The sequence below is a fragment of the Ambystoma mexicanum genome, chromosome 3p (genome assembly GCF_040938575.1).
Source record: "Ambystoma mexicanum isolate Mex_15411 chromosome 3p, UKY_AmexF1_1, whole genome shotgun sequence".
Taxonomy (NCBI): domain Eukaryota; kingdom Metazoa; phylum Chordata; class Amphibia; order Caudata; family Ambystomatidae; genus Ambystoma; species Ambystoma mexicanum.
The window spans coordinates 879,849,167-879,877,075 of record NC_090925.1 but is presented as its reverse complement, the minus strand read 5'-3'; the positions used below and the strand labels follow the sequence as shown (position 1 = coordinate 879,877,075).

The 27,909-nt window shown below is 41.1% G+C and overlaps 1 protein-coding gene across 1 annotated transcript in view; it reads left to right on the top strand.

Annotated features, from left to right (window-relative positions):
• LOC138581057 (large neutral amino acids transporter small subunit 4-like) overlaps window positions 1–27,909 on the top strand; it is a 292,371-nt gene that overhangs the window by 192,653 nt on the left and 71,809 nt on the right. Inside the window, exon 7 of the mRNA XM_069652100.1 lies at window positions 27,653–27,786. Coding sequence (XP_069508201.1) covers window positions 27,653–27,786 — 134 coding nt within the window. The remainder of the gene's footprint in view (window positions 1–27,652; window positions 27,787–27,909) is intronic.

Genomic DNA, 27,909 nt, shown 5'->3' with positions numbered 1-27,909 from the left:
TGCATTTTCCCCACAGGAATGCATTGGGGAGATTGTTATTTTAGGCGGGAGACAGCAACAAATGGTACTATTTTTAATGAAAAAATCGGAGTCTCCCGCCTAAATCGGGAGGGTTGGCATGTATGAGTGGTGTCACTGGGGTGGATGTCACTCTAAACATTGAGCAGCAACCTCAGAGACATCATTCTGAGAGGCTGAATTGCAGGAGGTCTGGCCAGGATTTCTTTTTTTTTGCCATAGACAATGATTTATGCCCCACAGCCATGAATGTACAAATGACAAGGGGGATGGAGGGCCATTCCTCTAAGTGAGGTAGCAAGCTTATTCAAGCAGGATGCCTACTACAACTATTTTCTCAAACCTAAAATCACAATTTTGGTTTCTGTAATTTAAGGTATCTTTGTTTTTTGTGGGAATATAGTGATTTTTCACATCATGCTTAATGAAATGGTCAACTATATCAAACAATAAATGACTGGTAAAGTTCCTTTAACACAGATTTCTGCAGAAGGTGCATCAACTGATGGGGGCCCTTGCAAATTACATTCAAAGTATATATTCTGCTGCATTAACTACTTGAGTATAAGTGATAAGATTTGGTTTGTAGTAACAAAAATGTAATTCTGGAGGGGAGAGTGTGGTACAATCAAAATGTGATAGATGCAATGCTTTCAATTAAACATTACCACTACCTTTGCTCTGGGCAACAGTCCATGCCATAATTCTGTGGTATGCCTGTGCGATTAGAGAAGGGGACATCCCATTAGTAAATGACTTTTGGTGCTGCCACCAAAAGGTGCAGTTGAATCTCAATTGCTAGGCTGTGTTCCATCTGCACTGGAACACAAGCAACCACATGAATTGTTTGGCCCTGTGGTCTAGCAGTTTTGGAAGGGCTTCTGACATTAGTGAAAGGGCAAAGACTGATATGCAAACAATGGTATAGAAGGCTGGCCAGAGCAATGCCGGTGGTTCTAATTGATTCAGAGATTTTTTACCTATTAGTTACAACCAGAACACATGCTGTAGAACACAGATAGGATGGCAATAAAATGTGAGGAGAAATACACATCCTATGGGTGTGTCTGGTCATTTACCCACATAATGACTAGCCATGGCTATGTTAATGCCTCACCACCAAAGCCTAACCTTTCTAGAACTCTTTGAGCAGGCTCTATCACAAAGTAACACCAGAGTTGCTTTATAGGGCCTGCCAGTGTTATATTTAATCATTCTTTTGAGTGTTTAATTACTTAATTGCCTCTGTAAATGAGCTCCCGGTGTAGTAAAATTCTCTTAATGTGTGTCTTCAGCCAGTTGATGTTATAAGCAATATATTTATCAATGCCTCTGTGACTTGCACTGAAGTCCTGTCTTAAACAAGCAATCACAAAGCCAGCAGTTTTGGCATGCATATAGGTATTAGCAGACATTTGCCATGCCATCATATGCCCAGTTACTGACACAATTTTCCAGCTTTTCCCATTTTATGGCAAGGTGGTACCCTTATGGCAGTGCCTGGAAAATGCCTATCCATGCCTAATTAAAAGCCCAAGCTGTTAGCTAGGCCAATGCATGTTGCCTTGAGTTTGTCTCCCTATGTGAACGTGTATATGCCCAGATGTGGGTGTCTTGCTTGCTATGCCTAAGGAATCAGGCTGCACCTCATTGAGCTGGTCCAACAAGGTCCTACCTGAAAATGATAAGGCTAGGTTGGCAAGTATTGACCAGTTTCAGATCTTCTCATGCATACTTACCAGTGAGGCTCCGACCTAAATGGAATGTATCTTTGTTTGGAAGCCTAGTCTACTCTGCAGGACGTTTCATGATTCAAACTGATAAGTACTGACTTAATAGGTTCTGTTTGAGTAACTTTATAGAGTTTGCATGCAAACAGAATATGTCATGTGTGTTGTGGGATTTGTTTGGAAAGTATGATGTAAATCCTGGGTGCTGGGTGTTCAGGCATTGCTGGAAATGAAACATGAACACCCGTAAAATAACAAAAAAAGAAGTGCGTTTTCTATATTGTCGCGGGCAAAGAATAAAAGGTGGTTAAGAATTAGTGACAAGGCGCACACTCTGTTGCCAGTCAAGTTTTCTTGCATTGACTTCTCGTCCAAACGCACGTTTTCATGACTCCATCAATCTTCAGGGAGGCTGTGGTGCTGATTCACAGAGCGTTTTACAATGGCATTGCACCATTATAAAAGGCTTCTGTGAATCAGGCCATGTGTTTCTTTACCTTTTCAGGCGTGTCTTCATTTCCTTTTCAGGTGTAGCAGGTTCATTGACTATAGTGTCTCTAAGGATTCTGGTACTTGGATTTTTCGCACTTAATTGTGGCAACAGTGGCAACAGAGTGCGCGCCTTGTCACTAATTCTTAACCATTATGTTCCAGGAGTCCCGAGCTCAAAAGGCTGCAGCACCAGGGCCATCATGCCTTACAATGGAGAGCCACAAACATGGTTTCCCCCTCCCCCTATCAAGGGTAAGATTTGTGCTATGAAGGGAGTTGTTTCCAGTCACCTGCAAGAGAAATTAAGTGCGAAAAATACAAGTACCAGAATCCTCAGAGACACGATAGTCAATTAACCTGCTACACCTGAAAAGGAAATGAAGACACGCCTGAAAAGGTAAAGAAACACAGCCTCCCTGAAGATTGATGGAGTCATGAAAACATGCATTTGGAGGAGAAGTCAATGCAGGAAAACTTGACAGGCAACAGAGTGCGCGCCTTGTCACTAATTCTTAACCAAATAAAAAAAGGTGTACATCTTTTATAACTAAAAAGCAGTATTTAAATATTTTCTAAAGAGTCAAATCAGAGGTGGATTGAACATTTGGACAAGGGACAAATGCCAATACCCCCCTGCTCTACTCTCTCCCCTCAAATACAAACAGCCAGGGCTGATCAGGCCCTACCAGTGAGATCTTATCTTTTTAACGTGTCTCAGAGGCAGATTATTTACAACAGGAAGTGATTAGAGATGAGAAAAAATAAAAAGGCAGTAACAATTGCTGTGGCACTTTAAAACAAAAATGATATACTGTTTTAAGAAGCTATTTAAGTGAAATTGTTGGGTGATTAGCAATTAAGGGGATACAGAACAAGCTGTGTGAAACAATAACCTTGTCATGCATTTATTTTCACTTTGTGTCTGTATGAGATTTTTTTGTACGTTCTCATTAATTTCTATGCTGGAGCGTGTACACTATCTTTGGCACCTTAGAATTTGTTTTAGAGTGTAAGGGCCAGAACATATACTTATTTTTGGACATCTTGACAAAGGACAGATCATTCATTCTTGTTGAGGTAGGGAAACCCTTCCTAGACTAGGGATAGTGAGGCATTTTCCCAACCCCTTTTATTTTCAATAAAGGTGTATAGCCATAATATGAGTCCTCTTTGTCCGCGTCTCATTCCTGGCTCCTCACACTATGCAATACAGCAAAAATGTGATACCATTTCTTGACATTTTCATTGTAGCAGAACAAAATTCATTGATAATTACCTTAAATCAGAAACCTACAGAGGTAACACATTGCTGATGTGCAATAGCCATCATCCCAAATCCCTGAAAGATAATTTACCATGTGACCAATTCCCCAGCCTTAGAAGGAATCTTATAAAAAGAAGACTACATATCAGAATCAGCTATTCTTGCCTAGAGTTTAATAAAAATTGGATACCCAAAGAAACCAGTAAAACAGGCATCTAAACGTGCCAAAATGAGAGACTGCAAAGAGCTTGTAAATAAAGTTAAAACAACAAGCACAGAATCAAGCATAGCCTGTGCAACCACATACAGTGAACAATCAACATCAAGTAAAAACTTGATCTTAAACCACTGGCACCTCATTAATGACACTATAAACCTCTTTTTGTGTTCAAGCGCAGTAGTCATTTGAAAGACATGTTAGTAAATGCGAATAATGATCCAAAACAAAAACGAAAGAGTTTAACCACACGCTGGGGCCTTCCAAAATTGAAAGGCAGCCATCCCTGTGGCAACTGTGTGGCTTGTAAACATAACAATCATATTTTGGTTTTTGAACATGTCAATTTGAAAAATCCCTTACATTTTGTTGCAAATTGTAAAACTAAGAATGTAGTTTATGCTCTGAAGTGTCCATACGACAACATCTGCATTGGGTAGGCAAGCAGGTCCTTCAATGTCAAGTTCAATGAACAGAGATCTAAAGTCAGGCTGAATCATTTCCAGGATCCAATGGTATACCATCACGTGGCAAAAAGACATACTGCAGACATGATTACTTGGATGATTTTGGATGTTGTTAAGAGCTTGAACAACCATCACGAAGTGCAAAACATCTCCAGCAGGATAGAGCAGAAATGAATCCTTTACTTCAAAGCTCATGAGACAGGACTTAAATGATCAGCTGACATGGTCTTCACTAGCATAGATATTATTCAATTTCTAAGATTACGCACCTTGGTTCATTACGTGTCGCATAATGCTAACACATACGATCACACTATACATGAAAAATAATAATATATGGTCGATTGATCGAATTTGTCTCTGTTCTAATTGCTTTTTGAACATTACAGAAAACCGGGCATGGCGGTGTCAGTTTACATCACATGACAGGATAAATGTATGTGCCACACTTTTACCAATTGCTGCATTAATAATCACACTACTAGTTTACTACTTATGATTTATGTATATATTATATATATACATATTTCATCTTGTTTGTATGTGACCGGCCACATAACGTGTCTGTACATCTAGTTTTTGACCTTAAATGAACTGGAGGTTAACTGCTAGCGATGGTTACTAGGAAGCGCTTTGGCATGTGTGACAAATGGATCATTCTGCATGTGTATATATATATATGTATATATATGTATATTACACAGCCACTGTAGTGGCTGTGTAGTTATGGTTAAGTTGCTAATCCCATAGGAAGAGCACTTTTTGGGCAGCTTATAACTTAGCTCCCCCTGGACGAATCCCCACCAAACTTTGTAGAAAAGTATATGGCCCACTCTGAATTTCTTTGCATAGTTTGGTGAGGTTTGGTCCAGGGGGGGCAAAGTTATAGGGGGGTCGCAAAATTTATTTTTTTCCCATAGACATAATGGGGAAAACACTTTGCTCACACCTACAGCCCAAACCGCTCGACGGATTTTCACCAAATTTGCGGCAAGATTGGTGGCTTGGTCCCGAAAGCGTGCTTTTGTTAATTTGGTGTAAATCCGTCCAGTCGTTTTTTTTTTTAAATGACCAAACCGTGAGGCAAAAAAAATAGTGATATCTATATCCGCTCCGCAAACTCACTTCCCTGTTCGTTCTGCGGACTGGCCTCTGATTGGCTGTTCTGTCCGCGGACTGGCCTCCGATTGGCACGAAAATCTGCTGACTTTTGCATGGTCCGCGGATATCGGGGCACGGCCGCTGATTGGCTGGTGAGAAAGCATGAAATGCGTCGGTTTTCGTGAAGCGTTCGCCATCTTGGATTCGCTGACTTTTTTGGGGTCTGTGGACAGCGCAGTGATTTTTTTTTAAAAAAAAAGCAGCATTTCCCTTGTCAAACTCAACAAACAATCTCTGGGGATGTGGGATTGGATTTGATATGGCCATAAGAAGCCAAAAAACGGGTTGTTTCACACCCCGAACGTTTGTGAACACTCCAGATGTCCTGGTGCAGTCCTGTGGTGTTCGCGGACACTTCAGATGTCCTAGGACATCTGTACCTATTTCTGCATTACAAGGTTGGGGAAAAGCAGTTTTTCGATGGCTTATAACTTTTGCGCCACTCAATGAAACTGCATGTAATTTTGCAATGTCATTCTAGAACCAATCCTGATTGGTTTTGCAAGGTTTTGTGGGATTCTGGCAAGAGGGGACAAAATTAGAGGGGGGATCACAAAATATTGTAAAGGCATATAAATGTGGTTCATTTCACGAATCTGCACAACATTTGGCAAAACGATCTTGGATCTAGATATAAATGGTTTTCTAAAGTTTGGTGGGATTTTCTCAAGAGGGGGCGAAATTAGTGGGGGGTCTTAACATTTTTAGATGGCTTATAGCTTTGTTGCTATTTGACTAATGTGGACAAAGGTTTTGAGAAAGATTATAGACCCAACCTTCAATGTTTGTGCAAAGACTAAATGGATTTTGTCAAGTGGGAGCTAAGTTATATGAATATTGTATGTACATACCTTTTTACACTTTTAAAAAATAAAACATGGGCGGATTTCGAGCAAACTCGTGAGGAGCATTGGCAAGGACATTAAAGCATGGTTTTGCAAATGTGCCCATGTTTTATTTTTTGACATGTGTAATAATGTAGGTACAAAAACTAGTCATATACCTTTGGTGACTGAGGTATAGCCTGTGGCCGTGGACAGTAGCCAGATTGTCTGGGTCATGTCATAAGGTCATGACGTGGACAATCTGGCTACTGGCCATGACCACTAGGGACGAAAAATGGTGTTAAAGTGGCTATGTCTACCTGGGACCGGCTATGTGGTAAAGTTATTCAAAGGTTGGATAGGGTTGAAAGGGAAAAAAAGTGCTTGTGGTAATATGTTCATAGGGTTTTGCAGGCTATCATGGCAAGGGAAGAGGGGCTGTGTATGGAGCCCCGCCTTCTTTTTCCATGTTGGCTGTCTTGGTAAAGGATTTTCCTTCCTACAGCGGGACGCCACAGGCGTCCCGCTGTAGGAAGAATAATCCTTCCTTCTTACAGCGGGACGCCGTAGGCGTCCTGCTATAGGAAGACAAATCTATGTTTTAGCACCCTGAGTTCCCACTTTGGGAACCAGGGGTGCTAATGGCCTTTATCCCCCATTTCAGGGGCTACAAATGGACGATAATAGTCCGTAGCCCTCCTTGTTTGTTTGTTTGTTTGTTTGTTTATTTATTTGTTTATTTATTTATTTATTTATTTATAACACACCAATGCCTGCAGACATCAGGCTTTGTGGTTACAGTATTTGTTGAGGAAGATGAGGTGGAGGAAGACAGCTTACTACTTGCTGAGAAAGGTACAACCTTTCTGAGATCATTGCCTCATTGGATTTGGTGTGGCAACGCATGGAGGTGGTCCCGTAGGAGAACTGTCCAGGTAGTCTGTGACTGAGTACAAAATTGCACTCAGTGCATTTCACTTTGATAGCTTTAGCCTTTGGTACACTCCCAACAGTAGCAAAGAACTGGCACACCTATGATTCGATATTGGTGCTAGAAGTAGGCACTTCCTCTACCTCATCTTCTTGGTTTGTTAATTGTCTTTGAAAGTACTGCACTTTTTTGTTGTGAAGGTCCTCCGGCTGGTGGTGGTGGTGGCTCTTGGGGAAGAGGGATGGCAATAACTGATACCATTTGTTAGATAAATAGCAGTTTTGATAACATTCTTCCAAGTATGTACTGTGTATTAGATTGGTAATGGATAATGAGTATGAAAAGGTGTAGGAGGTGTGCAGGGGAAATTTTGAAGTTGAAAGTTCCCAGATCAGTAGAAAATGCAGTTCCGAACTGTCAGCGAAGGATGGATCTTATCGTGAAGTGCGGACGGGTTCTCGGACACGTCATCATGCTGCGCGCCAGCGTATGCTCATGTGGCACTGTCCGGAAGGTCCGCAATGAAGTCAGATGTTCTTAGACGTCTAAGGATTCAAAACTAGTTGAAATAGTTGCAAAAAGTGTATAGAAGTGTTAAAAATTATTCTGAAAGGTGGGAAATGGCAGTGTTTAAGGTGACACTTTGTAAATTGGACACAAATATTGTTATATTTGGTAAGTATGATATTAGTAAGTTGTAGGAAAATTGCATGCACTGGTAAAAACCCATGAAATTCACTGAATAAAACGTTGTTAAAGGGGCGTTATGTTTAAGTTGGACTAATAAAAACCTATGAAATTCAATGAAAAAACTTTGTTAAAGGGATATTATGGTTAAGTTGCACTAATAAAAACCTATGAAATTCAATTAAAAAACTTTGTTAAGGGGACGTTGTGGTTAAGTTGCACTAATAAAAACCTATGAAATTCACTGAAAAAACTTTGTAAAAGGGACGTTATGGTTAAGTTGCACTAATAAAAACCTATGAAATTCAGTAAAAAAACGTTGTTAAAAGGACGTTATGGTTACAAGTAAAATCGAAAACCCCCTGAAATTCGCCAGTTATGGTAAACTAAGCAACCATAACTCGCGCCACCACCATGCGCTGCTAAGACTAACACCCAGGACATCAAAGATGACATCACAAATATCATTGATGACATCACTGATGACATCACATGTCTAGCCCTTTCATTTTTGTTCACTGCCATATATAGGCCAGGTGGTTTGATTTACTGACCGTCAGAAACTTAACTTTCAAAAGGTATTAAGATATTGCTATTCTCACATGCTCTTACACTACTTTCCTTAGAATTTAATTGCATCTTATGATGTATATATGTATAGAAAGAAGCAAGCCTGAAACACAGCAATCATTTTTGCGCGTGAATACAATCATGTAGATTATACACAGTTGCTGATGATACTGCCTCTTGTTTACTTACTTTACTCTCCATATATAAGCCCCATATTTGTATGCATTGTAGTATATTTATGTTTTGTGTGTATTAGTAGAAATATGTACTAAGTGATGCATTATGAGCTACTTAGTACATGTTTCACAGTACTGAAAAGTCTGATACAGAAGCATTCACTGTTTTATTATATAACTTTGGAAAATTACAAATATAGCACCTCTGTGGTGTATGCTGCAGCCAATACCTACATTTCTGTATGAGTAGTTTCCTGTACTAGAAAGAACACTGCAATGGAATGTTCTTCAGAACACTACATTGTGTAATGAAGTATGTAGTTTATTACACATTTCCCGATAATCCCTGATACTTTTTTGCCAACATTACATTCACAACCCCTTGTATGAAAAGTAAATGCACACGTGATGTCATCAGTGATGTCATCAATGATATTTGTGATCTCATCTTTGATGTCCTGGGTGTTAGTCTTAGCAGTGCACGGTGGTGGCGCAAGTTATGGTTGCTTAGCTTACCATAACTGGCGAATTTCAGGGGTTTATCTATTTTACTTGTAACCATAACGTCCTTTTAACAACGCTTTTTTACTGAATTTTATAGGTTTTTATTAGTGCAACTTAACCATAACGTACCTTTAACAAAGTTTTTTCATTGAATTTCATAGTTTTTATTAGTCCAACTTAACCATAACGTCCCTTTAACAAAGTTTTTTCAGTGAATATATATATATATGTATATCAGTGAAATAACTTTGTTAAAGGGGCATTATGGGTACGTTGCACTACTAAAAACCTATGAAATTCAGTTAAAAACGTTGTTAAAGGAACGTTATGGTTCGAAGTAAAACCGGAAAACCCCAGAAATTCGCAAGTTATGGTAAGCTAAGCAACCATAACTCGTGCCACCACCAGGCACTGCTAAAACCAACACCGAGGACACCAAATATGACATCACAAATATCATTGATGACATCACTGATGACATCACATGTGCATTTACTTTTCGTACAAAGGGTTGTGAATGTAATGTTGGCAAAAAAGTATCAGGGATTATCGGGAAATGTGTAATAAACTACATACTTCATTACCCAATGTAGTGTTCTAAGGAACATTCCATTGCAATGTTCTTTCTAGTACAGGAACCTACTCATACAGAAATGTAGGTATTGGCTGCAGCATACACCACAGAGGTGGTATATTTGTAATTTTCCAAAGTTATACAATAGAACGGTGAATGCTTCTGTATCAGACTTTTCCGTACTGTGAAACATGTACTAAGTAGCTAATAATGCATCACGTACTACATATTTCTACTAGTACACACAAAACATAGACTACAATGCATACAAATATGGGCCTTATATATGGAGAGTAAAGTGAGCAAACAAGATGCAGTATCATTAGCAACTGTGTATAATCTACATGATTGTATTCACGCACAAAAATGATTTCTTGTTTCAGGCCTGCTTCTTCCTCTAGATATGTACATCATAAGATGCAATTATATTCTAAGGAAAGTAGTGTAAGAACATGTGAGAATAGCAATATCTATAAATGTAATAACTTTTGAAAGTTAAGTTTCTGACAGTAAATAAAACCACCTGGCCTAAATATGGCAGTGAACAAAAAAGAAAGGGCTAGACATGTGATGCCATCAATGATATTTGTGATGTCATCTTTGATGTCCTGGGTGTTAGTCCTAGCAGTACACGGTGGTGGCACAAGTTATGGTTGCTTAGCTTAGCATAACTTGCGAATTTCTGGGGGTTTTCGGTTTTACTTCAAATCATAACGTCCCTTTAACAACATTTTTTTCACTGAATTTCATAGGTTTTTAGTAGCGCAACTTAACCATAACATCCCTTTAACAAAGTCTTTTTCACTGGTTTTATATATTTATAAACTTTCTGTATTCGGTACAGTAAAAATAATATATAGATTTCTTTTTACACAGATATTTCTACTATTTTAGAATAGCTGGAAGAAAATTTTCCTCGGGAAGAAATAAGTGAAAACATTGATACTAACTTTGCATCTGGCCTTGCAAGCGGCTGCCTGATGTGCCAGCCTCCAGGGGGCACCACCACCAGCAGGTGTGAATGGGAGTGTGAACGAGGTGCAAATGGGAAGCAAAATTAACCCGCGGTATTAAAAGAAGTGCTTTAATTCCTGCAAGTTAATTTTGACATTTCAAAAATACATGGTCTGATGCAAATACCGGCATTGGCCCCACACACACACACACACACACACACAAACACACAATACACACACACAAACACACACACACACTCTCAGACAAAGGTGCGCTTAACGCACTTCAAAACTATGGCGCCTATGCTGAACCTTCAGACAACCAGGGACGCCTGTGGCATAGGAGTTAAACGCTGTGGGGAGACTCGGGATATAGCACCAGACCACACGTGTGTCTGAGGAGTAGGACTGGGTCCCCGTCAAGTTGAACCTGCCTAGTCACTCGTCTCGTAGCACTTAACTTAGATCCCTGTGTCTTCTAGAATATGTACTATCATGGATCTATAACCGAAATTGAAAACCCTGAAAACCTCAATTTAAACTGATAAGACTTAAGAAAATAACCATTTGCTGAACGTCTCACTACTGTGCCCACCATGAGGTGTTCTCAGAAATAAGGGACAGTCTTCTTAAATATATAGGACGCACACATGCTTTAGTTTACCTAAAAACCCACACAGGGTAACACCTCTGCTAAAGGAGCATTTAAAAGCACACTACTGGGCATAGCAGAGCGTGAAGAGCAGTCGCAAAACCTGCCGGGAGCATGAGTCTTTGATGAACACTTGCATAGCTGTCAAGTGCTCCCATATTATGCCCGATAACACAAGCCTGTTCTTGCTTTTGACTTTACATGCTGGAATTTGTAGGCCCATACTTTGCAGAGGAAACATGAAACTACAAATCCAATCATGCAACGAGAAAAGCCAGCAATAGCTCTTAGTGGCTCACATGGCAGCTATGCACTTGGACATCAAGTAGTGGCAGGGAGTTTGGAAATGCATGCACAGGCTCAAAAGTGCACTGACTGGACAGCAGGATTGGAAGACGACCATTAAATGTAGCGTGAAGCATATCAGACTGAAACCAATGTTTGGAAGCATGTGTGTATTTATGCATTGAAACAACTTCCTTTATAGCACAGAAATACTCCTTCGTAGTGTTTGAAAATGCCAGCATAGTCAGTTGTATACAACCTCTTACCAGAAGTCTGCTAAGTAGGCTCACAGTGTGCACCCCCTCAACCGACAACTCAGTGGCATTCCTTTTGTAAATGCCTGCGCATTCTAAGACCGGCCCTCCTAATGGAAAACGCCACACTTCTCTGTACAAACAAATTATTGGCCATTACTTTATGTGTACTTTCCCCCAAAAAATGTTTTTAAACACACCATACAGACATTAAAAATAATACAGAAACAGACCTTAGGAAATCATCTGCAGCGAATGCAGCAAAAAATGTATCTATTAAAATAATAGTACATTCAGAAATATTATTTTCCCAAGTGTTTGGGCATGTACTTCTAAGCATACATTGATCGATCGTACAAACATTTCCTATGCACCTTACCATACTTTTACTCTTTTTTACACATGTGAAATCAGGCAGCGGGGCGTGGCCATCTTGTGATAATCTTATGCGTTCCTGCATCGCCCAAGGTGAACTGCCCTGGCGGCACCAATGCATTCGCCCCGCCCCTGAGTATAACATCACCAAACCTAGTGATATGCTCCACCTATCTCCATAACATTACTATACAGCATAGTAAAACGCACCCAATCATCACCTACGTGATAACGTTATTTGACGCAGAACCCGGAATATCAACACACATCATCTCACAACACAGCGCGTCCCAATTTTGAATATGAAACCATATTTTTAAAGGAAATACCAAATTGTACAATTTGCAAAGTACTTTTATTTCACAATAAACGCTCCGAGAACATCTGGAGACTTACATATACAAGCAAATAGGTCATTGTTTTCTTCGTTCTCGATCCACAAATGTTTATCGTGAGTCAGGCGACATTCCTGTGAAGACATTGCATGAACTTCCGCTAGGCCACCACAAAACATATGAAGTTGCTCCTTATCGCTCGTATGGCGTATGGGCACATGGGCCTGTATTGATCATCCCAAAAAAGTGTACAATTTGTAAAGTACTTTTATTTCACAATAAACACTCCGAGAACATCTAGAGACTTACATATGCAAGCAAATAGATAATTATTTTCTTTGTTCTCCATCCACAAATGTTTATCGTGAGTCACGCGATATTCCTGTGAAGACTTTGCATGAACTTCCGCTAGGCCATCACAAAACATATGAAGTTGCTCCGTATCGCTGGTATGGCGTACGGGCATATGGGCCCGTGTCGATCATCCCAAAAAAGTATCACCGGCATCCAACCACTGACGTATATCTGTAGCTGACGATTAAAAAAACCATCAGCTGGTATCTGGAATCCATGACAATCGCAGAAACTCAAGATGTAGCTGTTTAAAAAAAAGATAACAACAATGTGTCTCAGTAACCAATCTTATTACAGTTTATCATTTTAACCATCAATTTGGGCCCCTGTTACAACTATTTATAAACACGGACATCAAACAATAATAACTCAAACAAAAGAACGTGCAAATTACTCTTCAGTTTGCTGTACACGTTACTGATACAGAGTATGGTGAGCTCGAAATGGGATGCTAACGATGATGCTGCAATCAGTGAGCTAAATAAAACCAAAAAGAACAGATAGACAAAATTTTTATTAAATATTAGTGTTCAATTATGCGTTTGTGAACCTGGGGGAACCCACGATTGCACTACACCCATCTCGATGCTGCACTGCCCATATCCCCACAACAACAAAAAACCTACACACACAAGTTCTAATTGCGTGTCATTGAAATATACCACACACAACACACAATACAATTTACCCCACCAATATTGTCATTGAATTATAATTTGACTAGTTCGTGTACAAAATCGTCCAAAGTAAAACTTACATAATATTCACCATTTCCATTGTATCGGCATAAAACAAGCACTCAATCCACTTCAACGAATTTTCATAAAATGAAATTACATGTTCCTTTCTCCAATTTTTGAATAGTGAACATTATCATATTTGAAAGTCTTACATCCCTCCCTTCATGCATTCGGTTCGCAATCCTCCCTTTGTTTCAAGGTCAAAAAACTATTGAACCTTATACTGTGTACCATGCGTGGGTCTGCTCAGCTAGGAAACAAATATTCTACGGCGCTGACCTTCACTCAGAATGGGAGCAGATAGCACTTCACAGCACGTCACAGCACAGAGGCATTACAAATATTTTTGAAAAACATATGAATTGTTTTCTACCATTCACCAATGCGGGCGACCCACAGTCACGCCACACCACCTGTCAGCTCAGCCCATCTCCTGTTCAGACAGCAACTCAAAACCAACATCATACTAAAGTGGAACAGCCAGTAGTGCATTGATTATATACACGGACAACGACTGCGACCGCGGAGATGGCGAACACATCTGGGGACCTGCCACCTAAACAAATACAGTATTTGACCCATCTCCTACTCCCCAACCCCCCAAGCACACCAGCACACTCCTCACAATTGCATTTTGCCTCTGTTCGCCGCCACGCTGTCAGTACACCTTCAACAAAAACAGCAAAATTATCTCCCTCTAAATTAGTGAAAGGCATTTGTGGCAAAGTAGTTTGTTTACGATTAGATCTCAAAGAAAATGTACATAATCATGCACCACAATCCAAAATATTTACTTCCAAAGGTATCTTATAACGCAGTCCTATTACAAACTATACAATCTTAACTGCATAGCCTTCCCAAAACTTCACATACAAACTCTACAAATGAAACAGTACACAAACTTTTGCGTTCTGGATATTTGATGGGTGTTTGATTCTATAGGTGTGTTATGCTGCAGTGGTTGTTTCCAAGGCGTAGAGTCTTGGGTGCATGGCCTACGGCCTACGGCTTTCGGCCACACACCCAAGACTCTACGCCCTGGCCACAACCATTGCAGCATAACACACCTATAATACCAAACATTTTTACTGTGGTATGTGGGCTGCTTATAGGGGGTATTGACCGCAGACATGGCGAACACATCAGGGGCACCTGCCATCTAAACAAATACAGTATTTCACCCATCTCTTACTCCCCAGCCCTTCCCAAGCACTTCTGCACACCAACACACCCCCCCAAAATTGCATTTTGCCTCTGTTCGCCGCCACGCTGTTGGTGGATCCAAGATGGCGGGCGCATCGAAACAATGTGACGCACCTCACGCTTCACCCCAACCAATCAGAGAACACGTTGCGTGTCTGTGGACATGACGCAAGCTGATTAGCCACGGAGAGAACAGGGAAGTGTGTCCGCAGAGCGGACATAGATATCGCTAATTTTTTTGCCTTACGTTTTGGCCGTTTATAAAATAAACTACTGGACGGATTTACACCAAATTAACAAAAGCACGCTTTCGGGACTAAGCCACTGCTCCTTCCGCAATTTTGGTGGAAATCCGTCAAGTGGTTTGAGATGTAGGTGTGCGCAAAGGTTTTTCCCATTATGTCTATGGAAAAAAAATAAGTTTTGGGACCCCCCTATAACTTTGCCCCCCCCGGACCAAAGCTCACTAACATTTGCAAAAAAATTCAGAGTGGGCCATATACTTTTTATGCAACGTTTGGTGAGGATTCGTCCAGGGGGAGCAAAGTTCTAAACCACCCAAAAAGTGCTCTTCTTATGGGATTAGCAATTTACCCATAACTACACAGCCACTAACGTGGCTGTGTAATATATGTATATATATATATGTATTTATCATAGGGCGGCAATAGCCGCCCTATAGTTCAGATGAGTCGGACTCCCATAGGAACCCATAAAATTCTATTGTTAATAACTTTTGATTTGAGTAACGGATTTGACCAAAAGTTTGAAAGCGATTAGGGTCTCCTGCCCCCCCCCCAAACTTAACTTTTTTATTTTTTAATGTATCATTATTAAGAAGACACTTTTTTTGCCAAAGTTGCGGCCTACTTCCCATTCATTTGCCCATAGACAAACCAGGTCAATTTCTGCCAAAGCGCACAGCCCAAACCACTGTACAGATTTGGACCAGGTCCGAAACCATTCGGGCACGAAGCGTTGCCCAGCGATCCATGTGTGGTTTGGGGTTATTCCATGAAGTATTTATTTAAATATTTGACAAAGAAGGGGGTGCCCCCTTCTCAAAAATTGTTAGTTATATCTCCCACGGTGCATTGCAGGATCAGGGTTTTCAGAAATGAAAAAGCTGGCATCTTGTTTTTCTCTCGCTGTGAGAGATATTCAAGGTTATAACCAAAACACATGCAAATGCCATCAGGCTAGAGGTGGGAGGAGGGGTGGCTAGAGGGCACAAAGTGAAATCTTGGAGTTGGAGGAGGTCTAGGGACTAAGTTTGCAACACAAATCTTTCTGTAGCCTCGGCTATAGCCACGAAGAGCCGACATCTCAAAGCAAACTGCATCATAAAAACAGTGTGTGTTGTGGGGGAAAGGGAGAGGGCAGGGGAGGAGGCCATCTGGGGAGTGGGGGAGCTGACACAGATGGGGGCTGGAAAGCATTTTTTCCACAGACGTTTTTGGCTGACATTAGCAGCTATAAAGGACTACAGATAGCCAAGGGTATGTGATGTTTAGTACCCGCAATTGTTTTTTTTTCAAAGCTACTTTTACAGTTTTAGTGATGTCAGGGGTGAAAGATTACTGCCCATGGCCAAAGGCAATGGCCAGTGACACGATAGCCATCCAGGTCTCCCATCCATGCAGTAACCAGGACAGACTGTGCTTAGCTTTATAGGGAGGAAGGGCCCAGCCTCCTCAGGCCATGTTGGCCGAGAAATGAGCCAAACTTACAAGACCACTTAGAGAAACAGGCCAGCCCTTTCCTTGCTTTGAAGCTAAGCAGGGTCAGTCCTGCTTTGATGATAAGGAAGTTCAGTTCCAGTTACGGCATGGATGGGCGACCAAATGGGCATTCATATTATTACATTTTTTTAAACTGTATTACTGTCAGTCGTTGAATGTTCACTCAGAGACCATTTTTGGCCTTTTGCTGAATTGCATGCTCGTATTTGTAGTCTCCCAGTCAATAATAATAAAAAGAAATAGATATGTATACAGCAACAATGGGTTTCTCGTCCCTACAGTAACTGGGACGAACCCTGTTTAGCTTCAAAGTGAAGAAGCAGTCAGCTCCCTAAAGCCATGTTGCCTAATAAATGAGCCCATGTTAAAAGACCACTTAGAGAAACATGGACTAAGGGAGCTGGATCCTTCCTCACGTTGAAACAAAGCAGGGTCGGTCCTGGTTACTTCATGGATGGGAGACAGTACCCAGTCCTGACTGCCATCTGTTTTCCTCGTTTTAAATATCTCATAATACTGCGCATCTGCATTTTTTTTAAACCGTGCTACTGTCAGTCCTTGACATTTTGCACTCATAGACCACTTGTTTGCCTTTTGCTAAATTGCATTCTGGTATTTATAGTCTCCCAATCAAGATGGGGCAAATAATACAATGCCACAATTGTACACTTTTTGCCAAACATAGTTCTATAAGGATTTATATATTTGGGTGACATTATGGTATGTGTAAGTTTCACGTTATCTTTATAAAGGAGAGTATCATTGAAAGCCAGACATGGGGCTGAGGAGGGGAAATGATGAGAAGGCAAGTAAGTCATGAGTATTTGGCCAAGATGTTGCAAGAGATTTTGCAATCCTGGACACTGGTGCAGTTATTTTCCCCTCATTGTGGCTGATTTCAAGTAAAGGAGACATGTGGGTGGACAGCATAACTTTTCTTCAGAGAGTGGACGCAACCCGTTGAGTTTTTTTGAGGTTGGCAAGCTTGCGCAAGTATTTGACTACCATGACTTTACTCAGGTTGTCATGTTCCCAGTGCACACGCTTACTCACAACACCACAAGCACTTGTTTCGTATTGGGATTTCGTTTTCCAGGGAATATTTCACAACAGATTGCTGGGTTCAAAAGATGATCACCTTTTATACTTTGCCAGCATATTTTTCATGAGCTAACTTATAAATGATGTTATGTCTAATTCCGTTATTGATGTAATCAGTTATATACAATGTAATTCGTGTTGTCACCAGTGATGTGATTTGTAGTATCATCAGTGTTCTCATACAACTTGTAATTAGTGATGTGATCTGTGATGTCATCCTTGTGATCATAAGCTGCGCAACAGGTGGTGCAATGTTGAGGTGGCTTTAGCTGAATTTTAGGGGTTTTGTTGCGTTAAGTTCTCACCTTAACGTTCCTGCAGCTAAAGTCTTTTACTCTAATATATATATATGCAAAGAAAAAGGAAATGAGGCAGGTGCGCTTCTCTGGGTCCCAGCTGCAGTAACCTCAAACAGACCAACTCCTCCTAGCGCGCTTTCATGCATCAACAAACTTCAGGGAGGCTGATTGGATTCAGGTTTTCAGGGTTGACTCCCTCTGGTAAGTACCAGGATGTGGAAGCAGGGAATTCTGGTAACTGTAGTGGAGAGCCAGCCAGGATCCAACTCTCCCCGATATTTTAATATTAGTCCTCAGTGGGGAGTGGGGGTACCATCAGTATGGCACTCCAAAGTCAAGCATGTGTAGCCCCGGTGCAGCACCTCTGGAGCCCCAGTCTCCAGTTAGATATACAAAGAAAAAGGACAGGTGGCAGTGGCTCTACTCTGGGTCCCAGCTGCACTAAGCTCAAACATTCCAAAGTTGTTCTGCTCCTAGCACGCTTTCATACCTCAGCAATCTTCAGGGAGGGTGATTGGATTCAGGTGTTCAGGGTTGCCTCCCTCTGGTAAGTACCAGGATGTGGCAGCAGGCAATTCTGGTAACTGTAGTGAAGAGCCAGCCAGGATCCAACTCTCCCCCATATATCCAATAGGGTGCTGCACTGGGGTGACATATGCCCTGCTTTGGAGTACCACTCCGTGGGCTACTCCCCCACTTTCCCACTGTGGGTCTGGGTGTGAGCTTGTTCCTTGCTAGCCTGATTACTACAGCTGCTAGAAGTCTTTGCAGCAGAATCATCATTGATTGTGAACACCTGCACTTGCTATGAGCTGGAAGCTAAGACTGCCTACCTCATGATGTGAAGAGCACAGAAACTGGTAGGAGTAGAACATCAGTGGCTGAGTAGGTTAAGTGTGCAGGGAACTAGAGTGCGCCCCTCTCTCCTGTTCATCATACATATATATATATATATATATATATATATATATATATATATATATATATATATATATATATATATATATATATATATATATATATATGAATATTTTATAGTGCAGCGGTCACTGCATTATAGTTGAGTTTAGCATCGAGATAAATAGGAACCCCAAATAATGAATTGCCATGAAATTTAGCAAACCATTAGTTTGTCACGGGCCTCCCAGAGTGGAAAGGTTATTGAGAAAGTTAAAAAAAAAGCAGTTTCAGCCTACTGCCCATTCATTTCCCCATAGAGAAAAAGGTCAACATTCTGCTCGCAGCAAAGCTAAAACCACTGGAGGGAAATGGAACAGGGAAGAAACAAAACAATTTGGGCACAAAGCATTAACTCAATTTTTTGGGAAAGGTCTGGGGTTTTTGCATCTATTAGTTTTTTTAATATTTGACGTAGAAAGGGGTGCCCCCTTCTCTCCAAATTATAGCTACATCTCCCATGATGCTTTGCAGGAAAGAGGCTTTTTAGAAATGAAAACCTGCCATTTTTTTTCATTGCAAGAGATAATCACGGTTATTACTGGAATAACCGCAGCTGGCCAAAAACGACAAGTGGAAAAAAGGCTAGTTTGAAGGGTTAAAAGGTGAAATTGGGGAATTAAAGTGGGTCACACGAAATGAAGAAGGTTGGGGGAACAGAGATGGCTGGGGAGGGAAAGAGGACTTAAATGGGGTGGGGAGAGCAATCCAATCGGAGGGGAACACTTGGTGAGTGCCTGTGAAGGGCAGGGAAGAGTTTTGGATTTTGGGCACTTTTTACAGATAACCGTGGTTAGATGCAGGCACCTACAGATAACTACAGCTATTTGTAGTACATTTCAAATATAGCCACGGTTATGGGAAACATGCTTCTTTAAAGAAAGAGTTAGAAAAATTGGATTAATACAAAACAAATTGGAATTTTTCATCTGCAGTGATTTTGGGCGTGATGGGAGTGGCCAAAGGATATGGCTACTGGATTACTTTAAAGAAGCAAATGGTGCAATATGGTAAGTGGGCACAGCCGAAGGTAGTGTTCGGCACTGCAAAGTGGCTTGGTTATGTTCAACACTGGCCTGTAGGCCCAAACGACCTGTACAGTGGCCACAGCTTTTGGCCGTTGCCACCCAGTGGGTCCAAAAGAAACCTATTGGAGGCTAGCGGGCCAGTGGTTTTTTAAAATAGAAGGCCATGGCGACTGGCCCGGTAGTGTTTTAAAATATAAAGTGGGCCCCGCTGACCAAGGACACGTAGTGTGTCAAAAAGAAACATATTGAGTGAACATGTACAGTGGACACGGCCGAAGGCCATGGCTAGTGGCCCATGAAAACCAATGGTATAACAAAGCCCTTGAAATTCACTGAATGAACTTTAGTCAAGGTGCAGTTAAGTTGAGCAGATTTAAGCACCTAAACCCTTGAAATTCAGTAGATGTCAGAAGTCATGACCAGTTTAATTTGTTGCGTTCCCGTTGCAAAGCCCATGAGCACATACAGATTATACGAGAAGGGATCACAATGACATACAAAATCGCATTATGGGGGGGACAGCCTTATGTGGGACATCAATGCGAACACGCTGAGTTAAGCTGGTCATGACTTCCCACATCCGCTGAATTGCGTTAAATATGCTCAATTTAACAGTGGAAAAATCTTAGATGTTAAGGCGAAAATTGAACGCAACAAAACCCTTGAAATTTGGCAGACAATTCAGACAAAGCCACCTTAACTACTCACCCCCTGGTGCGCAGCGTATGACCACAAAGATGATTGACATCAGAGATTACATCACTGATGGCATTTGACTTTTAGGACTTATTTTCTTTTACATTAAATATATACACATATTTTCCAAGTACATTTTATTCTGCTGTAATTTCTTTAAATGTAAGTACGTACAAAAATGAGTACAACGAAAAACGAGTATAGTATGTAAAGATTAATTTCCTTTGGCACGTCATCTGTTAGAGTTGAATAAAAGCCATAATTGATGCAGAAAAGAAATAGCTGATAGTAATGTAAATCCTATTACATGTCTAAAAGTAAATCTTCAATTTCTATACTTCATTTCTTTTGTATATATGTCATTATGTAGTATTCATACTTTATTTTAGAATACCCATGCTTAGAATTCTTATAATATATCACAATACATAAGTGCATGTACTTTGTTTTACATGTGTTGTTTTAACACTTCTCATTTAAAACAATATATTTATATACTATTTTTATAAGAAGCACAATAGAAAATGTTAATCTGTACATTTAGCATTATCCTAAGAAACATGACTCAATGGGCCACATTAGAACCCTGGCGCTCCCCTAATGAACGGTGCCGGTACGGGACCGGCACCGTTCATTACGGGATGCCCTATTACGAGGTCCCCTTGCGGGACACGCTCAGGACGTCTGGTTTTACCAGACGTCCTTAGCAGGTCCTGCGAGGGGGCCAGCATGCTAACAACGGGCCCGTCATTAACGGGCCCGTTGTTAGCATGCTCCTCATTCCCATTGAGCCCTATGGGGCTCAAATGGGAATGGGGATTGATTTTTACTGGCTCCAAGAAAAGGGCAATTACCGGGTCCACCAAGGTCTGCATAACCCGGTTATTGTCCTTTTCTTGGACCCGGTAAAAAATAATTACCAGCGGCAGCCGTGCCCTTAATAAGGGCACGGCCACCGCCAAGGTCATAATGCGGTCCAATATGTTTCTATTTCTATCTATTTGTGTTATCATTTTTTACTACTGTATATACTGCAACGTCAATTCTCCCCAGACGGGAGCCCTTTTATGTGAGCCTAGGAAGGTGAGCCTGTGATGCAACATTCGCCCTAGGTGTTCCAGTAAGTGGGACCTCACAGGTAGAGATTTCCCTCTTGGGTAGAGAGAGAAAGAGAGAGAGAGAGAGAGAGAGAGAGAGACAGAGAGAGAGAGACAGAGGGCAGAGAGCCAAGCCAGATGCTGGTGCCAGGAGAGAGAAGGTCCGCTAGACACGCAGAAGAGACGAGATGCAGCCCGATCACAGAGGAAGAACCAGTGGCCCCAATCCATCAGAGATGAGGTAACAGGAGAGGCGGAAAACCCGGGAGGGGAACACGGCAGGAACAGCTTCAAGGGACTCATCATACCATCCCAGTGGTTGTGAATACCTTAAAGAAAGTGAAGAATATACAGGGACTCATCTGACTAGTCCCAGTGGTTGTGAATACTGTAAAGAAACTCAAGAATACACAAAGACTCATCATACCCGTCCCAGTGGTTGGTAATGCCTTAAAGAAACAGAGGAATATATAGGGACTCTTCGTATTCGTCCCAGTGGTTGTGAATACTTTAAATAGGGTGAACTACAGTTCATTAAGTCCACTGAGTGGTTGAAGCATAATCCAAAGATAGAACACTTTCTAGAGACACTACAAGAATCCGAAAGGGATAAGGTTAAAACCCCTGTTGTGAGAAACCAAGGAACTCTATTGAAAGCATTAAGGGGGAGGTTGAGAAGGTAGAAAACTCCCCTAGAAGAATTAAAAGATTTGACTCACGTGGTTACCAAGAACTATTTGAAAATAGACTTTTAAGGCTGGAAGAAGCCTATCCAGGAAAAGGGAGCCATTCTCCTGGACCCCTTTCTTTTCCTTTGTTATTTAATTAGTGGTAGGGTTAGAATAGAATAGCTTTTGACAGAGGATGGATCATTACTTTGGACTGCCATTCTGACGACAAGGCCCATAGGTAGTTTTGTGTTAGGTAGGGCAAACCTTTGTGATAGGGACAGGTAGGCCTTTTTCTTATTATTTTAATAAAAAATAATTGTAAGAATACTACTATTTAGTCTGCCTCCTTCTTCTGACCTACCACAATACATATTATAATATCTTAAAAATGTCTACAGTACATTTGTCACAGTCTGGTACATTCTATGGAAATTACTATTTTAATTGCTTGCTAGTAAACAAAATTAAACATATTTCTAAAATATTACATATTTCTATTTTAAATGTCATGCTTTAATAAATACAGATCTATGTGATTACAAATTATGTTGAGGCAGAAAATACAGATGTTTTTATTTGTGTCCCTTTTTACCACATATATATGCACGGGTGACCACACAGAGCCCCCCATCAATACCCCTTCACCTTTTATATTTACTTAACCCACCCCTCACATGCATATGTGGTAACATGGGGGGCTCGATTTTGGCATTATTGCATTCTCTATTTTCGTATGAGCCCAATAAATACTACAAATTAATGTTCCACCAGTACTCATATCATACATGTGTACCCGTCAATTGTTCTATGTCAAGTTCTGATTGTTATTAAGTACACTGAAATAACATATGTACTAAGAGAGGGACCCACACATATTTTAACATACATACTGAGTGATCTCATGTCTGATGTTAATCGGTGATGTAATCAGTGATGTTGTATATGATGTAATTTGTGATGTTACCAGAGATGTCATCAGTGCTGTAATAGCTGATGTCATCATTGTGGTCATACGCTGCGCAACTGTGGCCAAGTAGTTAAGGTGGCTTTGCCTGAATTGTCTGCCGAATTTCAAGGGTTTTTTTGTTTTAACTTTTCACCTTAACGTCTATTTAACAAAGGTTTCTTCACTGAATTTGAAAGGTTCTGTTGCAATGTCTTGTTCATCTCAAAGGTTTTGTTGATATGTATTTTTCACATTAAATCTCTTAACTAAAGTATTTTCACTGAATTTCAAGGGTTTTGTTATACTATAGTTTCTGTGGGGCCCACTAGCCATGGACTTTGGTCATGACAAGTGGCCATGGAATACGGCTGTGGCCACTTTACCTGTTGCACAATAAATTTCTTTGGGGCCCACTGCCCATGGCCCTCGGCCTTGACCATTAACCACGACCGTCTGCCTTGGCCACTGTACATGTTACACCAATACGTTTATTTGGGGCCCACTAGCCATGGCCTTCGGCCTTAACCATTAGCCACAACTGTTGGCCTTGGCCACTATAAGTGTTTTTTGGGGCCCACTAGTCATAGCCTTGAGGCCATGATCATTAGCCATGGTCTTCGGCCTTGGACACTGTCCATGTTGCACCAATAGCTTTCTTTCGGCCCACTAGCCATGGCATTTGCCCATGACCATTGGCCTATCAGCATTGGCCGCTTTACATGGTACAGCAATAGTTTTCTTTGGGGGCCCACTAACTATAGCCTTCAGCCATGACTAGTAGCCATGGGTTTTGGCCATGGGAACTGTACATGTTGCACTAATAGGTTTCTTTGGGTCCCAATAGCCATGGCCTTGGGCCGTGACGATTGTACATGTTGGACCAATACGTTTAGCCATGGCCTTTGGTTTTCGCCTTGGTCACTGCACATATTGCACCAATGTGTTCCTTTGGTGCCACTAACCATAGCCTTTACCGTTGCTTCTAGCCAGAGCCTTTGGCCATGGCCACTAGCCAAAGCCTTTGGCCTTGGCCCCAGTCCATGTTGCACCAATATCTTTCTATGGGGCCCACTAGCCATGGCCTACAGCAATGTCAAGTGGCCATGGCCTTTGGCTGTGGCCATTGTAAATATTGCACCAATACCTTTCTTTGGGGCCAGCTAGCCACAGCCAGTGGCCACGGCTGAACATGTTGCATAGTTTCATGAGGTCTCACTAGCTATGGCATTTGGTCGTGGTTGCTGTATGTGTTGCAGCAATAGCTTTCTTTTGGGCTCACTGGCCATGTCAAACCATTAATTGTTACCAAGCACCCATTGCCCCCTGCCCAGTAGCTGTAGGCACTACAGATGTTAAACCTTTTATTTCTAACCCCTTATTGCAGTGAAAATTTCACAGTAATAATTTCCAATAACAGAAATTCCTGTGGTAGAGTGGCAGTTTGACGAATGTCACGATAACAGGAAAAATGGCTCCATATAAAAACATCTTCCACATCCTCACAGAAACTCACTGTGTGTCCCCCTTTTTTTCCAGGTCCCCTCGATCCATTCAATTGCTTATTCGCTCCATAGCACTCTCCACTACCCCCTATCACTCATCGCTTTGTGTGATGCACATTTGTTTCTGAGCACGTCTTGCAGCGTTGCTGCGGTACTCTTGTGAGAATCCCACAGTCTTTCCCAGATAAACAGAACATTTTCTACCCGTACCTGGCTCCACAACCCACCACCAAACCCCCATAGTTCACATGGTGTCTTCTTCTCGACTCACGTCCTCTTACCTGATGGGACTGCTATTGGTATTGGTATTAATTTTGCGCCTATGCCCAGGCCATCAAAGCGCTGTTGTTCAAAACACTCAATATTCCTTGAGGAGTTTTGAATCTCTTTCTGAAGTCAAGAACGTTATTAGACAATGTAAGGTTGTGGGGGACATCATTCCAAAGTTTGATGGCATTCCTTTTCCTCCTGCAACTATGGCTTTGAGCACTTTCGTTTGCGGATTCTTGCAGTAATATCGCAAGAATCACTCGCAAAAAGCAAAAAACAAATGTTAGATTTTCATTTCTGAAAAGTATCTCTGCTGCAAGCACCTAGACCGATGTATATAAAGGTTTTAAGGCACAGGGCCCCCCCCCATGTCTCTGTCGAATGTTTTAAAAACTACTGGATGGATTTACTCCCAAACCAGTCAAGGATATTAAGTCAATACCTGGTGCCCACATTGTTTCTTATTTGGTCCAAATCTGCCAAGCGGTTTGCCCGCTACAGCTGTTCAAAAACTGCACTTTATCTCTATAGGAAAATTAATGGGAGTAGGCTGAAAACTGTGTTCAATAACGTTTCAATTTTTTAACACATTGTTCTTAAGATTTCCAGTTTGGGGGTAGGGATGGTGGGCTTTAAACATTCTGTTTAGAAAATATCATCCAAATCCACCCAGCAAGTCAAAGGTTATTAGCCTCTCGCAGCCTCTCTGCTGCAAAGCACCAACCAAGGCCGATATGTAGGTATTAAGGTGCAGGGGCACCTCCTTCTCTGTCGAATATTTTTAAATCTACTGAATGATTTTACCCCAAACAAGTAAAGGAAATTAAGTCAATGCTTTGTACCCAAGTTGTTTCTTATTTGGTCCAAATCTGCCCAGTGGTTTTCACACTCAGACCATTTACAAATTGCACCTTTTCTCTATGAGAAAATGAATGGGCTGACTGTGGTGTTTTGTTTTCTTAATAACTTTTTCATTTTATAACGCATTTTCATAACGTATTGTTCCCAAAATATGCAGTTCAGGGGGGGGGGGGTAGGCATGGGGTGGGGACTGGTTCTTGTCAAACATTTGGTTTGGAAAATCCAAACCAATCCAGCAAGTTAATATTTATTATCAATAGAATTTTGGGTGAAAATGGCTGATTTTTATTTTCTGAAAAGCTTCTCAGCGTCTCTGCTGCGAAGCACCATGCAAGACATAGCTATAATTTTGGGAGAAGGGGGCACCCTCTTCCACGTAAAATAGTTTTTTTTAAACTACTGGATGTAATAACCCCACACCCCCCCGGAAATCAAGTCAATGATTCTTGCCCAAGTTGTTTCACATTTGGTCCAATTCCATCCAGTGGTTTTTGCCCTGGGCAGAAATGTTGACTTTTTTCTCTATGGGTTAAATGAATGGGAGTAGGCCAAAAACATAGCGTTTTTTCACTTTCTTAATAAATCTTTCATTTTGTAATGATTCGGTCCCGAAATGTTCAGTCTGAGGGGTAGCGGGGGAGGGGAGGGCTGAGACTAACGTTTTGCTTGTAAAATAGTAGGCAAATCCATACTGCAAGTTAAAGGTTATTATTTTATTTTTTTACTTGACTCAATTGTTTTAACAATTTTTGCAAGGGGAAAAAATACATCTTTCTCTTATCTTAAAATTACAGTTATTTTGGTAACCGTGTAATTTCATATAGTTTCCTATGGTCTCGTAGTTTGGTTCTTCTCTCCCGGTGGTTCTTCTCAACTAGACGTCTGAGAAATGTGTAGCCGTTTTTCAATTTTGCAAGATTAGAGTGGCCCCGCCAACTCCAGTCCAATGTTCTGAAGAAATTATGCCACGGCAATCGCACATTTTGTGCTTTTGCCATTCATTAGACGACTCCACCAGAAGTCCTCAACATGGTTTTCAGAGTCTTTAAAAAGGTGCCCCATGTATATGAGTCTTTTTGTAGAGGTTCCTGAGCAGGACAGTAGCAAGTGTCTTATCGTTTCCACTTTGTTCTTGCAATCACAGTAGCGACAGTTGTTATGTTTAGAGCTTCCTCTTACCGCTAGGATCTCATTCGTTTTCAGTAAGTTTAGGCGTGCTCTCAAGAACGTTGTTCTTAGCTTCCTGTTTGGACATTTTGACAAGTGTTCCATTGTTGTGTTCACTTTGTGTGTGTTCATGGGTAAATGCGATGTTAGTTTGTTCTTGGAAGCAGCCTCTAATGTTTGAATCCAATCCCATTCTTTTAATCGTTTTTTTGTTTTTGTTGGGTTGTTTTCGAGTTCTTCTTCTGTGCTTCCAATCTCTTGAAGTAATGTTTGGTTCTTTTTCGCCCAGTGGGAGAGCATTTTGTATTTACCACTTTCCATTTCCGCATGGATTACCAGCAAGGTTATTAGCAACTAAATGTTCAGGTTTCCTATGGAACTAGGTACACCCCTTAACTATAGTGTGCTCTAAATATGGAGAGAGATTTATTACAAGGATTCTGAATAGAATTGTTATGGCATGGAAAGGAAATTTAATGCACGCCCAGTAGCTTTTGGAAAGTCTGTATGTAAATGTAACTTTGACTCTGCTCTATGTATTGGTAGGTGCTGTACTCTGCAGGCATTCCCTTCATCCACATCATCCTGGTCTACGGGGGGCTTTCCTGCCTCATGTTTGTTAACTGCTTCTTTTCCTGGTCCATACCACCCTGCTTTGCAGGGACCGAGGGCAGCTACAGGTAAGAGCAATACATGACGCCCCCATATGGTCCATCAAGGCTTATTTTCGAACAATTAGGCATACAAAGTAGTTTAACTACAAGATAAAAAAGGCTAAGTCCACAAGTGCCCAAATCTGGTCA